This window comes from Homarus americanus, unplaced genomic scaffold (assembly GCF_018991925.1).
Source record: "Homarus americanus isolate GMGI-L3 unplaced genomic scaffold, GMGI_Hamer_2.0 scaffold28, whole genome shotgun sequence".
Lineage (NCBI taxonomy): Eukaryota > Metazoa > Arthropoda > Malacostraca > Decapoda > Nephropidae > Homarus > Homarus americanus.
In genome coordinates, this window is record NW_024742238.1 from 9066420 (window position 1) to 9083388 (window position 16969).

The 16969-nt window shown below is 50.9% G+C and overlaps 1 protein-coding gene across 50 annotated transcripts in view; it reads left to right on the top strand.

The window, feature by feature from the left end:
* Positions 1 to 16969, top strand: part of LOC121876609 (Down syndrome cell adhesion molecule-like protein Dscam2) — a 254991-nt gene that overhangs the window by 98058 nt on the left and 139964 nt on the right. The window contains exon 5 of one of the 50 annotated variants that reach the window (XM_042381858.1): positions 2859 to 2982. The exons of 40 other annotated variants lie outside the window; for them this stretch is intronic. In XM_042381858.1, the coding sequence (XP_042237792.1) occupies positions 2859 to 2982 (124 nt within the window). Of the gene's footprint in view, positions 1 to 2858; positions 2983 to 4548; positions 4673 to 6258; positions 6383 to 7130; positions 7255 to 7846; positions 7971 to 11486; positions 11611 to 12732; positions 12857 to 13516; positions 13641 to 14267; positions 14398 to 15527; positions 15652 to 16969 lie in introns of all 50 variants that reach the window. 9 more of the 50 variants (XM_042381855.1, XM_042381841.1, XM_042381837.1 and 6 more) reach the window with 9 other exon arrangements.

The window sequence follows — 16969 nt, forward strand, 5'->3', positions numbered from 1 at the left end:
CACACACACACACACACTCTCTCTCTCTCTCTCTCTCTCTCTCTCTCTCTCTCTCTCTCTCTCTCTCTCTCTCTCTCTCTCTCTCTCTTTCTCTCTCTCATATACTGTAGATTGAGCTGGACACTTACTATAAATTGTAGACTAGGGTTGATTTTGATGGCGTAAATTGTTGTAGTGTTGTGTTTTATCTTATCATCATCATCATCATCATCATCATCATCATCATCATCATCGTCATCATCATCATCATCATCATCATCGTCATCATCATCATCATCATCATCATCATCGTCATCATCATCATCATCATCATCATCATCATCATCATCATCATCGTCATCATCATCATCATCATCATCATCATCGTCATCATCATCATCATCATCATCATCACTCCATAAGGTTGTGCTCCTCTGTGTTTGTTAACCCAAAACTGTGTGGACGTAACACAACAAATTATTATTGCCGACCGTGTTTGCGGGATTATCGAAAAGTTATAAAGTGCATAGCAATGAAATTATGGAGGCTTATATGTATATATGCCTAGATTACAGATTCAAACTGTTTGGTTTATAGTATTTAGCATCAATGGGTCGTGCGTGTGTTAGGTATTTATACACAGACACATTATAACCAACATTCGGAGCTTCTGATGAGGGAGGTAAGTCGTGAGGGAACAATGTGTGCTGTGTTGTGTTCAGAGCCATACTCGAGCGAGTCCCCCAGGGTGGCTGAGGGCATTTGGCTCGAGGGCTTCAACAGGCGTCGGGGCTCCTCCTTCGCCCTCCCCTGCAAGGCTCAGGGCTTCCCGGTCCCTGAATTTAGGTATGTATGACCCCCCCCCTCCCCCATTTGTCTCATCAACACTGACCTGCCAATAGTTATTTAAAACAGGTACACCTTAGAGAATGTTGACCTGTAAACAGTGTAAATCTGTCCCATCAACTGTGTGGAATAAAGTTACTGTTGTTCACGTTAAAACATACCATACAATATATGAGGGGGGGGGGGGAGTTACGTTATCAAAGGTGTGTTGTTGTATTTCCACCTCCGGGTCACAAGTCACTTACCATCACAGTTTTAATTTGATGTCAATATCCCCAACATTCGGAGCTCCTGGTGACCGAGGTACTGTACACGGTGAGGAAACAATGGGCCTTGTGTCGGGTGTTCAGAGCCGTACTCCAGTGAGTCGCCCAAGGTGGCTGAGGGCGCCTGGGTCGAAGGCTTTTTCAAGCATCAGGACTCCTCCTTCGCCCTCCCCTGTAGAGCTCAGGGCTTCCCGGTTCCCGAATTTAGGTGAGTTTGGCGTACAGTGTGGGTCATTAGTGGTGTCATATCTGTGCCGTACAGTGTGGGTCATTAGTGGTGTCATATCTGTGCCGTACAGTGTGGGCCATTAGTGGTGTCATTTCTGTGCCGTACAGTGTGGGTCATTAGTGGTGTCATTTCTGTGCCGTACAGTGTGGGTCATTAGTGGTGTCATTTCTGTGCCGTACAGTGTGGGTCATTAGTGGTGTCATATCTGTGCCGTACAGTGTGGGTCATTAGTGTCATTTCATCTGTGCCGTACAGTGTGGGTCATTAGTGGTGTCATTTCTGTGCCGTACAGTGTGGGTCATTAGTGGTATCATATCTGTGCCGTACAGTGTGGGTCATTAGTGGTGTCATATCTGTGCCGTACAGTGTGGGTCATTAGTGGTGTCATATCTGTGCCGTACAGTGTGGGTCATTAGTGGTGTCATTTCTGTGCCGTACAGCGTGTCATTAGTGGTGTCATATCTGTATTTTTTTTGTTGGTCGTATGATAGAAAACTTGACAGCCGGAAAGCGTGTGTAAAAAGGGTGTCATCACCAGGCTGGGGAGAGACGGAAGAGTGGCCATGATGTAACCTGTCTACACACACACACACACACACACACACAGATGTTTAGGTCACACAACCAAAGGTCAGGTTCACTGTTGTTGAAAACTGACGAATTCTTATGGTATGTATGTATGTATGTATGTATGTATGTATGTGTATGTATGTATGTATGTATGTATGTATGTATAGTAATACTAGTACACACGAGGCAGAGACCGGGAGAGGTAAGTGTGTGTCAGTGTTCACATCAGGTAAACCAACACAAATACAGTTATAGCATAAAGTACGGGTACAGTAATTTCCATATGAGGTCATATATTACAAAGGTGGTGTCTTAATGTAGATATACCTCACGTAGATACACCTGAAGATATACATTATGAATATACATCAGGTGAGGCGTGAGTGTGTAGGGCCGTATTACAAGGCTGCGGGTTTATACTGCTGTTAATACTGAGGATCACTTGAAGTTAAAACACCTCCCAGTTTATTCTTCCCCTAAACAAAGGTGATATAAGAATACTACTCAAACAATCCAACCAGGAGCGAACTCGTAACAATGGTTTTAAATTAACCAAATTCAGATTTAGGCGTGAAATAGGTAAACATTGGTTTGGGAATGGAGTAGTGGACGAGTGGAACAAGTTACCAAACATCATCATTAACTCGAATACACTGGATAGCTTTAAACATAGGTTGGGTGGATATATGAGCAATAGGGGTTGGGTGTAAATGGGACTGCCCAGTATGGGCCAATAGGCCCGCTGCAGTTTCCTCTGTTCTTATGTTCAAGATAAAACAACCTTATGCGCGGGGGGTGGGGGGGGTAGATTAGGTGGCATTAAGTAAGGCCCAATTCCGCTAGGTTAGGTTAGGTTATCGTTTGGGTGTTTAATTTTCAAGTGAACCAAAACTTCATAATTTAGCGAGGTGACGTAAGGTTGTGCGATATAAGGACACCAGTAAGTTTTGGCAACACTTTATGTTCAGAACCGTTCTCGAGTGAGTCACCTAAGGTGGCGTCTGGGGCCAAGAGTGACACCTACGCCTGGGGGGTCGGAGAGGCCTTCGCCCTCCCCTGCAAGGTCCAGGGCTTCCCTATCCCGGAGTTCAGGTGAGTCTCTGCCACACTTCACCTGCTGTGTGTCTCACCCAGGGCCTCCCCGTCCCAGAATTTAGGTGAGTGTCTCCCATACCTCTAATTTGTTGGTTCCTGGTGTAGTGTCTCCCCTTGTGAGTCAACTAATACTGTAGAGTGTGGCGAGACCCGGCCAATAGCCTACAGTTCTAAAAATACTTCTTTTGTCTACGTGAAGACGCTTGTTGGTGTAGGCCTCATGGCCAGGCGGACATGAACAAGGTGTATGGTAAAGTTGGTAGCACAGTACCGTGGCGGCAGGAGGTTCTTCTCAGAGTATTGGTAGCAGCAGGCACCGTCGGGGTGACAGTAGTAGCAGTAGGCACCGTCGGGGTGACAGTAGTAGCAGCAGGCACCGTCGGGGTGACAGTAGTAGCAGCAGGCACCGTCGGGGTGACAGCAGCAGGCACCGTCGGGGTGACAGTAGTACCGTCGGGGTGACAGTAGCAGGCACCGTCGGTGGGGGTAGTAGCAGCAGGCACCGTCGGGGTGACAGTAGTGCAGCAGGCACCGTCGGGGTGTAGTAGCAGCAGGGTCGGTGTAGTAGCAGTACCAGCAGGCACCGTCGGGGTAGTAGCAGCAGGCACCGTCGGGGTGACAGTAGCAGCAGCACCGTGACAGTAGTAGCAGCAGGCACCGTCGGGTGATAGTAGTAGCAGCAGGCACCATCGGGGCGACAGTAGTAGCAGTAGCACCATCGGGTGACAGTAGTAGCAGCACCGTCGGGGTGACAGTAGTAGCAGCAAGCACCGTAGTAGCAGCAGGCACCATGACAGTAGTAGCAGTAGCACCGTCGGGGTGACAGTAGTAGCAGCAGGCACCGTCGGGGGTGACAGTAAGGCAGGCACCATCGGGGTGACAGTAGTGCAGTAGCAGCAAGCGTCGGGGTGACAGTAGTAGCAGCAGGCACCATCGGGGTGACAGTAGCACCAGACAGTAGTAGGCACCGTCGGGGTGACAGTAGTAGCAGCAAGCACCGTCGGGGTGACAGTAGTAGCAGCAGGCACCCATCGGGGTGACAGTAGCAGCAGGCACCGTCGGGGTGACAGTAGCAGCAGCAGGATCGGGGTCTCAGTAGTAGCAGCAGGCACCAGTAGTAGCAGGGCATTCATCGGGGTGACAGTAGTAGCAGCAGGCACCGTCGGGGGTGACAGCAGCAGCAGGCACCATCGGGTGACAGTAGCAGCAGCAGGCACCATCGGGGTGACAGTAGTAGCAGCAGGCACCATGGTGACAGTAGTAGCAGCAGGCACCGTCGGGTGACAGTAGCAGCAGTAGTAGCAGCAGGCCACCAGCAGGCACCGTCGGGGGTGACAGTAGTAGTAGACAGTAGCAGGCACCGTCGGGGTGACAGTAGTAGCAGCAGGCACCGTCGGGGTGACAGTAGTAGCAGCAGGCACCGTCGGGGTGACAGTAGTAGCAGTAGGCACCGTCGGGGTGACAGTAGTAGCAGCAGGCACCGTCGGGGTGACAGTAGTAGCAGCAGGCACCGTCGGCATCAACACACACACACACACAGTAAGTTCTCTCTGCCTCCCAAAGAGCCGTTCTCCAGTGAGTCGCCCAAGGTGGCGGAGGACGCCCGGGGCAACATCCTCATCAAGCGGTCCCACACAGGCTTCGCCCTCACCTGCCGCGTCCAAGGCTTCCCCATCCCTCAGTTCAGGTAAATGTACCCGGCAGTGTAACCTTCAATCTGGCCACCATGGTTGTAGCCGTGAGAATAGGGGCACCTGGCGTGTTCCTTCACAAGGTTCCTCATCACCGGGTTGTAAAGTAAACATCTAAGGTCGTATATTTCTCACCCTTGACCGTCAACCAAATTCTTCACTTACATCAAACAATTCCTGATCAATCAGACTGAAGTGGTTATGGTGGCCTGTGGGCTGCCACCAGTACCAACCTGGTTGATCAGGTCTCCCGGGAAGCTTGGTCGTAGACTCAGGTGTGAGATACAGGTGAAGTGTGTGGAGTCGACACTAGGTAAACATATTGTCACTCTCCTGGGAATAACATTGGTGGTGTGAGGTAAGACAACGTTGACGTACGCTGTCGCGGCAGAGGCCTCGTCTACCAGTCTTGTCAGCTTTTATGTCGCTCAGGCAGGTGGGTTAGAGTCTGTATTGGGGACCTCTGTATTGTCTCCTGTACTTGACTTGTTAATGCAATTTACAGTAGTGTGTGTGTGTGTGTGTGTGTTGTTAAGCGGTCATTATCAGCACACAGGTAAACAGTCACAGTGCTGCTGCTTCTCCCCAATACACAGGCGGGGCGGGGTACCTTGTCCCTAACACACGCTGTTGTTATCTCGCAGTCTCTCGTACTTATCGTTATCTCTTCACCTCCATTCATTCTCTTGGGTGACGCCGCCGTTCAGAGCCTTTCTCGAGCGAATCCCCTAAAGTGTCAGAGTTTGCCAAGAGCAACACGTTCACAAGACATTCTGGGAGTTCGTTCGCGCTGGCTTGCCGGGCCCAGGGCTTCCCCATACCGGAGTTTAGGTCTGTATCCCTCCTGTACTACACTACAAGATGCCTTTGTTGTAACCGAGGTGAAGTTTACAGACTTGATCCATTATTGTGTTAAGGGGCTCACCGATAAACATTGCGACGGACGGACAGACAGACACCTACTCGTGGCTTGGAAAGTTCAGTTAGATATCCGGGATATTGATCACCTCAGACAAGACTATCAAGTTAACACTGAGACACGAGAGAAAGTAATGTTTTACCCCTTGAGTACGATGACTTAATCCCTTGAGCATGAAGACTTAACACCTCAAGAGTTACAGCATCGTACTCAAGGGGTTGACATCGTACTCAAAAGGCTGCCATAGAAGGAAAGTCACCAAGTTCTCCTACCAGTCGCCTACAGCACAGGTGAGTGACGGTGTTTACATTACGTCTCTCTCACTGATCCTTGAGGACCCGGGAGGACATTCCACTCCTCGTCAGAAGGTATGTAGCAAATTCCTTGGGCTCTCAGGTAAGTTTGTTAGTATCCTGCTTCCTTCTCCCCTCTGCTGACAGGTGTAGTGGTGGTGGTGTAGGGAGAGAGTGTTGTGAGGTGAGTGAGGGGTGGAGAAGGGTGCTAGTGAGGTGAGGAGTGAGGGGTGGACAAGGGTGCTAGTGAGGTGAGGAGTGAGGGGTGGAGAAGGGTGCTAGTGAGGGGTAGTGTGAAGGGTGGAGACGGGTGTTGCTGAGGGGTGTTTGTGGAAGGGTGGCAGTAGGCTAACACTCGCCCCTCACACAGAGCCAGTAGGCAGCGGGCCGCCTCGTATGACCAAGGAAACACGCCTGGAGTCCTTCGTGCGTCCCTCAGGCCATCCTTTCACCCTACTGTGCCAGGGCCAGGGCCACCCCGTCCCCGCTTACAGGTACTTACCACCTCACACTGATTCATCCTTCACCCTTACCACTCACCACATACTGAGTCACCGTACAATGACTCACCCCTGCAGTGACTCACCCCTACACATTCCTGACCCTTGCCTCACACTGACTCATGAAATATCACCCATACACTTCCCAGTCCCCCTCTTGGCCACACAGTGTCCAGTCTCCCTCTTGGCCACACAGTGTCCAGTCTCCCTCTTGGCCACACAGTAGTACAGGTATTTGTATCCGAGGTCCTACTAAAGAATTCTCAAGTTACGAGCAGTACCGAGATATTGCAGGTGGCAAGGACAAATACGTGACTGTGTATTAGGGTCATATTTCTCGGCACCACGTAGTAAACATTGTATCCAGGAGCCTCTACGGGGGACTGTGAGTTAGGTCCAGGGTGGAGGTACTACAGGTGGGTCCGGCAGGCGATGTATAACCTTCTTATTTTCTGGTATGACTCATGTTATTGATCTTCCCGTGGAGTCCTGGTCCCTCCAATGGCACTACACCACCAATATTGATTACTGGCTGACATCCAGTGATGGCCCGAGAGATGCTCTTGTGTATATCAGTCGATATTTGTTACACTCGGTGGGGGGGGGGGGGTTACCAAGACGCCCACCAGTACCCAGTGTAGGTCTTATGGCAGTGGTGCGGCTCCTGTGTCATTGATGTCGTAGATCATTACTGGTAGGTGGCGTGATGCCGGGCTCTAACCTGAGGTGTGTGTGGTGACAGAGCCGGTGGGCAGCAGCGGCCCCAAGTTCACCAGCAGGAGGGAGTTGGAGGCGTTCTCCCTGCACAAGGGCGAGTCTTCCTCCCTCTTCTGCCAAGCTCAGGCCTCCCCGCCCCCAGCTTTCAGGTATGGTATTCTCACACCTTTACCTGACGTTTACCTGCTGTCAACTCCGGGGGTGACGACCTGATCAACTAAACTCTTACTTCTTGAAGTTCGTAAGTCAGTATAATTATCACAACCTTGTTAATGAGCAACCTGTTGGTGAAGAACTCCGCTGGTCCCTCACTCATGTTCCTTAATGTATGCTGGTAGTCAGGTAAAAGTCTAGGGCCCCGGCTATTAATATTTCAGCCTGGTTGATCAGGAACCTTTTGAAGTAACTCGTCAAATTATGTGTTGAGGACGCACACACTGTGAGGCGTGACTCAGACAAGGCTCTCAACATTCTCGAGGTCTCTGTATGCCTTAACGATGGTCACCCACGCTCCCTTTCATACCGGTTGAAAATATGTGTCGGTGTCCACCAGCCCACGAACGTTAGATTATTATCAGTCCTCTTTGAGGAGCAGTCCTCTGGGCGTATCTTGTTGGCTGGATCTTTAACGGTAGTTTTAAGGGTCGAACTTCGCATCAGTGTGTGACGGATGAAGGCCATGGTGAGGGGCGCTAGTTTAGTGATGGTCGTGACGGGGGAGTGTTACTCTTTGTCCCACAGAGCCGGTGGGCAGCAGCGGGCCCAGGTTCACCAGTCAGCGGGAGTCAGAGACCTTCTCCCGGCGTGAGGGTCAAGCCATGGCTCTCTTCTGCCAAGCCCAGGCCTCCCCAGCACCCACCACCAGGTATATAGCACCTGTATACTTAGGTACACCTGCAGCTCTTAGCTTGCGCCCAGGTACGCTGGGGGCACCTATTCTTGTAGGTCTGAGGTGACTTCAGGTACACTACCAAGTACAGGTAAGTGTGAGGACAGTGAAGGCAGGTCACTGGTGCAGGAGACAGTAGGGCGCTGGGTGGTGCAAGCCTCAATAAAACATTCTAGACTGCAGATACTCAAAGATTCCGGCGTTATCTTTTAACCTCAGCTGGCGGTGCAAGATTGTCTCAAACTGGCTCACTTTAAGACCAAGAGATGCTGGCCAAAATTACTTGAGACCCCCAGGTTAAGTTTACAGTAACAGATGTGTTCTCTCATCCCCAGTTACTGAGGAAAATGTTTTTTACGAAATGTTGAGAGTTTGGTCCAGGACTCACTGTTGTTGACGTCCAGAGCCTAGCTGTGTTACCACGTGCTCGCTGACGGTTTGGTTAATTTAGCCTTTTTTGGAGTGTAGGGAAGAATATTGTAGGAACTTCAGAGCCAAATTTGTACACCCGTCAAGCACCACCATCGAGCCTCCACTGTTGACCAAGTATAGGACACAGGAATTTGGGCAAAAGAATAGAGTTGGCAACTGGTGCGCGGCCATTCATTGTGTGGTGTTGTGATGTGTGAGGGGGAGGAGGAGGGGGCCGAGGCGTCTGTCTCTGGGAATTCCACTAACAAGGTAACAACAATAGGGACAGAGGCGTGGGGGGGGTGTTGGTAGATGTTGAGAGTGTAGCGTGGCTGTGTGTCCTACACCTTTGTGGCCAAGGTAACCACGGGTAAGGTGTGGCTGCAGCACAAGCGTATATCAGTTGTGTACGAGGCAGGTGTAGACAAGGACATAACTTATTGGTCACATGGACGACAGTGAATCAATAAGATCCAATCAAATGAAGATAAGTCGGGTGGAGCGTCAGAGTGGCGCTGAGGGAGGCGTCGCGCCCCTCCACGTCTTCCTACATATGGGGGAGGAGGGGAGAGTGGTGCTGTAGGGGTGTGTGGGAGGAGGTACTAGAATGTGTTGGTTGGGTGTGTGGGAGGGAGGGAGGAAGCCACTAGAGGGTTTTGGAGAGGTGTATAGAGAGGGAGGGAAGAAGGGAGAGTGTGTCCCTGGAGGGTGGTAGAGTAGGGAGAGAATTAGAGGAATATGTAGAAAGGAAGCAGTCACTAGAAGGGTGTGTGAGGAGGGAGGGAGGTAGGGAGACGGGAGGGGGTGAAGGAGGGAGAATGACATCGGAAAGTGAGAGAATATATGAGAAGGGAAGTAAAGTGACAATGTTTAGTGGTGAAGGAACATGTGTGGAGGGAGGGAGTGAAGGTGATGGAGAGAGGAGGGAGTATGGAGAGAGGGTGAGGGTGATGGAGAGGAGAGGAGGGGATGGAGGAGGGAGAGGGAGGAGGGGAGTGGAGGAGGAGGAGGAGGAGTGAGGAGAGATGGAGAGGGAGGAGGGGTGATGGAGAGAGGAGGGAGTGAGGGGTGATGGAGAGAGGAGGGAGTGAGGGTGATGGAGAGAGGAGGAGGAAGGTGATGGAGAGAGGAGGGTGATGGGTGATGGAGAGAGGAGGAGGAGGTGAGGGTGATGGAGAGAGGAGGGAGGGTGATGGAGGAGAGGTGGGGATGAGAGGGGGAGTGAAGGTGATGGAGAGAGGAGGAGTGAGGGGTGATGGAGAGAGAGAGGAGTGGGGTGATGGAGAGAGGGAGTGAGGGGTGATGGAGAGAGGAGGGAGTGAGGTGATGGAGAGAGGGAGGAGTGAAGGTGATGGAGAGAGGAGAGGGAGGGTGATGGAGAGAGGAGGGAGGGTGAGGAGAGGTGATGGAGAGAGAGGAGGGTGAGGGATGGGGAGGGGTGAGGGAGTGAGGGTGATGGAGAGAGGAGGAGTGGGGGTGATGGAGGAGGAGGGTGAGGAGGAGAGTGAGGGAGAGGAGTGAGAGAGAGGGAGGAGGGAGAGGGAGGGAGTGGTGATGGAGAGAGGGAGGGAGAGGGTGATGGAGAGAGGGAGGGAGGGTGATGGAGGAGAGGAGGAGGGTGATGAGAGAGGGAGGGGTGGGGAGAGATGGAGAGAGGAGGGAGGAGGGTGATGGAGAGAGGAGGAGGGTGATGAGAGGTGAGGTGGAGGGGAGGAGGGAGTGGGGGTGATGGAGAGAGGAGGGTGAGGGAGTGATGGAGAGAGGAGGGAGGGGTGGGGGAGATGGGAGTGAGAGGAGGGAGGGTGATGGAGAGAGGAGGGAGGAGGTGATGGAGAGAGGAGGGAGTGAGGGGATGGAGAGAGAGGGAGTGAAGGTGAGGAGAGAGGAGGGAGTGAGGGTGATGGAGGGAGGAAGAGTGATAGAGGTCAAGTGTGGGCCCTCCTCATTAGTTTGTACGTCCCCCACTCGACTACTGGGGTCGATAACCTTGTATTACTAACACCAACAAGACACGACGACTGGAGGAGTGTGTTTGTGACTCGTGGTCCTTAATACTCATTCAGGGTTTGTCAAGGACTCTACCCACATACAGACTTTGTGAAGAATTACGGCATGGGTAAGGAACAAAACCTAACCAATTTAATACATTTTTTTAACGTAACAAACCTGGGCTCGAATCTTCACGGCATCGTTCCTTATACCCCCCCCACCCCACCCCACCCCCTGATGACTACCAAGATGGCGTCAACATTCTTCGGAGACTCGAACGTAACTCATTGTGTTTTGTTTTTCGTAGAAGGGAGAAAATTTATCGTATATATATATATTTATTTGATAACGGTATACAAAGAGAGGCTATTGACCACTTTAGCCGTGGTAGTGTTAAATTTGTATTCTAATTTAAGTTACACACCAAGAGAGGATGGTAATGGTATAGTGTATGTGTGATTGTTAGGTTATGGGTATGACCGATGGTGTGATGATGGTGGTGTGGTGACGGGAGTGTGGTGATGGTAGTGTGGTGACGGGAGTGTTGTGATGGTAGTGTGGTGATGGTAGTGTGGTGACGGGGTGTGTGAGGGAGTGTGACAGTGTGGTGATGGTGTGATGATGGTGGTGTGGTGACGGGAGTGTGTGACGGGGTGTGGTGACAGTGGGTGTGGTGACGGGGAGTGTTGTGACAGGAGGTGTGGTGATGGGGTGTGGTGATGGGATTGTTGTGACGGGAGTGTGGTGACGGGTGTAGTGTGGTGACAGGAGTGTTGTGACAGGAGTGTGGTGACAGGAGTGTGGTGACGGGAGTGTGGTGACAGGAGTGTGGTGATGGGAGTGTGGTGATGGTGGTGTGGTGACGGGGTGTTGTGACGGGGTGTGGTGACAGGTGTTGTGACGTAGTGTTGTGACAGGTGTGGTGACGGTAGTGTGGAGACGGGAGTGTGGTGACGGGAGTGTGGTGACAGACGTGTGGTGTGTGGTGACGGGAGTGTGGTGACGGGAGTGTGGTGACGGGAGTGTTGTGACGGGAGTGTTGGGACGGTAGTGTTGTGACGGTAGTGTTGTGACGGGAGTGTTACGTTATAGAGCCAGTAGGCAGCAGTGGTCCACGACTCACCAACCAGCGAGATTTGGAGGCGTTTACTCGTGGCCAGGGCGAGGCCGTGTCCCTCTTCTGCCAGGCCCAGGCCGCCCCTCCCCCTTCCATCAGGTGGGTCCTTTCTCTCATCTACCTGGCGTCGGTTACAGGAGCCCCTCTCACCTGCCCTGGACAGATTAATTAACCAGGCTGTTGTTACCTTCATGCCTCAAGCTAACATGACCTTTAAAATATAGTTTATCAAGTCGCCAGGTGCTCTCTTGATGACCTGTTAACAAGTCTCAGGTCCCCACAGGTATTATCTGAAGGTTCTCACAGGTCTTCTCGTGATGTTTACCAGTGATGGAAATTATGGGACCTTGAGTGTTAACAGTGTTGTCTTGGGGTATATTGACGTCACTCACACCTCTACCGCGCCTCTCACTCGAGTAAGTCAATTTGTTTGTGGACACGTGTAGCATATCGGTATTCAGGGTCGTCATCATCATCTTGCTGTTGTAGTATCTAAAGGAACAATCAGGCTACTTTGTTGACCTCATGTAGTAGTGTGTGTGTGTGTGTGTGTGTGTGCGTGTGTGTGTGTGTGTGTGTGTGTGTGTGTGTGTGTGTGTGTGTGTTGCGTCTGATGTACACACCATCACCGAGCAGCTCCCGTGGGTCACGTCGCGCCCAGACTGACTAAGGAAGAGACACACATCACCTCTGAAACACAACTAGGCAAACCTTCCACTTTACACTGCAAGACCCAGGCCCACCCCGTCCCCTCCTACAGGTAATGTAGCGAACACCGTGCTCACGTCCAGGCAAGGTATGGACCATTATACCACTCACCGACAGGTAAGATGGTGTCACGTGACGCCCAGGTACAGGTAATGATAATTATGAACCAGCACACGGCAGTATGCAGGTAAGGTGGGACTAACACACGACCACTTGCAGGTAACTCAACAGGGAACAGTAACCACGTGTAGGTGAGACGGTAGTCGGGTAGAATCTAGTGTTTATGTGATTCTGTCCCTCGTAAGATTCTTCCCACCCCCCAGTAGTGCAGCGTCGGTTCATGGGGGGCGAGAAACCTAACTATTAAACTTCACCTGGTGTATACCTGGGGAGAGAGGGGGGGGGGGCAGAATCTCAGGAGAGGACACAGTATGACGCTAGACTAGGTCAACAAGGTCAGGGAGGAGGGGGGAGGGATACAACACTAACTGGTGTTTGGTGGTGGATGAACAGAGCCAGTGGGGCTGGCGGGGCCCAGGTTGTCGGTGAAGGAGACGCTCATAGCCTCCGCCGCCACTGTAGCCGCCACCGCCACCCTTACCTGCTCCGCCCAGGCCCACCCCGTCCCCCAGCACAGGTGAGCTGAACCTCGGTAAAGGAGATGTTTGCTAAAGTACAGGTAAGGACAAGTGTAGTGTACCCCAGAACAGGTGAGGTGTATCCCGGTACAGGTGAGGTGTACAGGTGAGGCGTATTCCACCACACCCGGTACAGGTGAGGTGTACAGGTGAGGTAACAGGTGAGGTGTAACAGGATGTTGGTACAGGCAGGGTGACAGGTGAGGCGTATTCTGGTACAGGTGAATACAGGTGAGGTGTATCCCGGTACAGGTGAGGCGTATTCCCCCATGAAGTTGTGTACAGGTGAGGCCTACCCACCACACACAGTTGTACAGAGGTAAAAGTAAGGATGTTGACGGCAGGGGACAGTTAGGCGTAATATATGACTCCTTCCCGTGAAGTTGTGTCCCTCCTCCCTCATAGTTCAGTTAACCTAACTCTGTGTACACTTGGCGTCGATCTGGTCTGTGACTACCTCACCCTAACCTACCCTTCACTTAACCTAACCTAGCCTAAACATACGTAACCAAACCTAATATACTGTAACTAAGGTACAGGTTGTACTGTAGGTTGATGGACAGAATGTGAGGGTGAGAGAGGTGTGACAGTACTCAGGGTGAACAAGGTAGGGGTAGGATGTAAGGCAACACTAACTGGTGTTTGGTGGTGGATAACAGAGCCAGTGGGGCTGGCGGGGCCCAGGTTGGCGGTGAAGGAGACCCGCACAGCCTCCGCCGCCAGTGAAGCCGCCACCGCCACCCTCACTTGCTCCGCCCAGGCCCACCCCGCCCCGCAACACAGGTAAGCTGGACCCTAGTACAGGTGACGTGTTCTCCAGTACAAGTGAGTTTTTTTTATGTTAGTTCAGGTGAGTTGCTCCCCATCCCAGGGGGGTTCTTTTGCCCCGCTACAGGTAAGAACTAAGCCCTGCTGTATTTTTATCTACGAGTACATTTACAGCGCTCACATTTTGTTAAAGCTTTCGTCAGGGCAGACATTTTCTTCGTGTACACGCTGTGGGTGTTATACACGGGGGTAAACATACAGAGTTTTACTGGACTCCACATTCGAGATTCACTAATGTTGGTAAGTTAGCACTCCTTCCTGACGTGTGAAGTGAATTGACACTCTTAAGCTACAACTCCAAGTAATGACGTCAATACTCCACCGAGCTGCTCCTTGAACTCGTTTTGGGTGATGGAAGAAACTTAATGTACGAATTTTTGTGGATTATGACTTCGGTTCGTCTCGTTGTTTTATTGCTTGGGTGAACGGCAGCGGGAGGGGGTGGGGGGAGGCGGTCTTCAGCTGATTTGGGCCTTTTTAACCTCACGTGTGTATACTGAGTGTTACTACACCTGTACATACTACTTCTACACATGTACCTGTACCTTGTAACTCACCGCTGTTGTATCATGGTGACGTCAGAACCTACCAGCCTGAGCGCCCCTCGTCTGGCAGAAAGTGAGAAGTTCACCAGTTTAGCGTCATTGGCTCGGGTGGGCCAGGTGGGTGTGATGACCTGCGTCGCCCAGGCTCACCCCGTCCCCAAGTACAGGTACAGAACTAGTCTCTTGTATACCTGGACCAATCACCTTTTATCTGTGAGAGTAACAGATCTTTACACCGACCCAAGAATGGTACAGGACTCAAACACAGGTAAGACATTAATGTTTACCAACTAATGTTAGCAACGTCGTGCAGAGCAGTCCATTCACACCAGCACCCGGAGGTACAACGATCCCTGCTCCTCCCCCGCCAGTTGAAGATGAGAGACGGCGTTCATTTACATCACTTATTAAACAGATCACCTTATGATTAGACACACCAGCTAATTGAACCTGAAGATTAACCTACCCTAACATCCTCAACTCTAACCTAACCTACTCTAACCTACTCTAACCTACTCTAACCTAACCTAAACTACCCCCCCCCCAAGAGGGTTAGAATTGTTAATCTTGGTTAGGTAAGCTGGGGCGTCTAATCTTCAGGTGATACTATTTAATTTGGGGGGACAGAAATGGTGGTTACAATGGCGTCGAAGTTACACAAGATTTCACCGTAACTCCAGTGGTTGTGTCCGAGCCTCTGAGAATTTGCGATTTAGGAGAGGAGGCAAGAATTGGTCAGTAGGACACCAATGTTTAGGACACCAACTGTGAGGACACGAGGGCACAGACGGCAGGGTGGTCAGCTTCCCAGGGCCAGAGGTAAACATTGTAGGTAAACACAGACTAATGGTGTGCTCGACCTGTTAGATCCAGCAGGCCTGGCCGCCCCTCGTCTCTCCCTGAGTGAGAAGTTGATAGGCCTGGCGTCGGCTGCCCTCGTGGGCCATCCTGCCGCCCTCACCTGCGCTGCCCAGGCCCACCCCGTCCCTACACACAGGTACAGCCCCTCCCCACACACAGGTACAGCCCCTTCCCACACAGTTATAGCCCCTCCACACACACAGTTATAGCCCCTCCCCACAAACAGGTACAGCCCCTCCCCACACACAGTTACAGCCCCTCCTCACACAGACAGGTACAGCCCCTCCCCACAATCGCCTCCGTGTAAAATATAAGTAAAAGTGTTGAAAGTAAAACAGAGTTAACAGAGAGAGAGAGGTGGTGGGGGCATATCAACATCACGAGGCTCCTCAACAGTATGAAGGTAATGTGAGCTAACATCTGGTGTGTGTTATAGAGCCGGTAGGTCTGGCAGCTCCGCGACTCTCTGTTAATGACAAGTTTCAAGGGTCTGAGGCGAGTGTCGGGGGCGTCTCCACCCTCACCTGTAAGGCCCAGGCTCACCCCATCCCCCAGTACAGGTATAGTGGCGTCTGTATTACAGGTGTGAAGGGAACCAACACCTGTTTTATTACCATACATGACATTATAGTTAAGTCTGTCTCTACAGTAAGTTTGTCCTGTACTTTAATGTGGGTACAGTATAAGAGTCTCCAACAGCCTATTAGAGGTAGGTGTTGTCACTGTAAAATGCCATCACCCTTGTTAAGTATATTATTAACCCCAAAACGTGTAATTATTGAAAGATTGTATTTGTGGCGTCTACAGTAACAACTCAGTGATGTCTTGTTATGTGAGAAAGATAATTTATTTTTATTCTTATTGTTGTTGTTGTGTTCTGCAGACAGTCACAAGCTGGTTGATCAGGTAGGCACTCGGGGGGGAGGAGGGGGGACTTAGTAGTGGCTGATTGAGGAAGTGAAAGTCTTAGAATAGTCATCATTTAACTCCTGGTAAAAGTGTTAGGTGAAGTAGGGTTCACACACACACACACACACACACACACACACACACACACACACACACACACACACACACACATAAATAAACAAAACACTTCGTAGCTATAATAAGTGTTGAGAGAGGAGGGGGAGGGGGCGGGGAAGATATATTCACACCTTTAGGCTCCACAACACAGAGAGAGAGAGAGAGAGAGAGAGAGAGAGAGAAATAACATAAGGTGTGTCATAGAGCCGGTAGGTCTGGCAGCACCTCGTCTCTCGCTCAGTGACAAGCTGGGGTTATCTGAGGCGAGCGTCGGGGGCGTCTCCACCCTCACCTGTAAGGCCCAGGCTCACCCCATCCCCCAGTACAGGTATAGTGGCGTCTGTATTACAGGTGTGAAGGGAACCAACACCTGTTTTATTACCATACATGAAATTATAGTTTTTCTCTATAGTAAGTTTGTCCTGTACTTTAATATAGGTACAGGAGCCATTATCAACCTATTACATGTATGTACTGTAGCTGTAAAAATACCATCACTCTTTTTTATGTACAGTTGCGGACAAAATTCCCTGAACACTTGGCAATATCTGTAATGTTTACCCCTGGGCCATATAGTGTATAAGATTGATATTAGTTTATATCAAATAACGTTACTTTTATCACTTATTATGTCGGAATAATAAAATGGAGGGGTTCACACACACACACACACACACACACACACACACACACACACACACACACACACACACACAATAAAATGTACACACATATACACACAAAATCGTATAATAAGTAGTGAGGGAGAAGGAGGGGCAGGGAAGACGTATCCACACCTTGAGGCTCCACGACTGAGAGAGAGAGAGAGAGAGAGAGAGAGAGAGAGAGAGA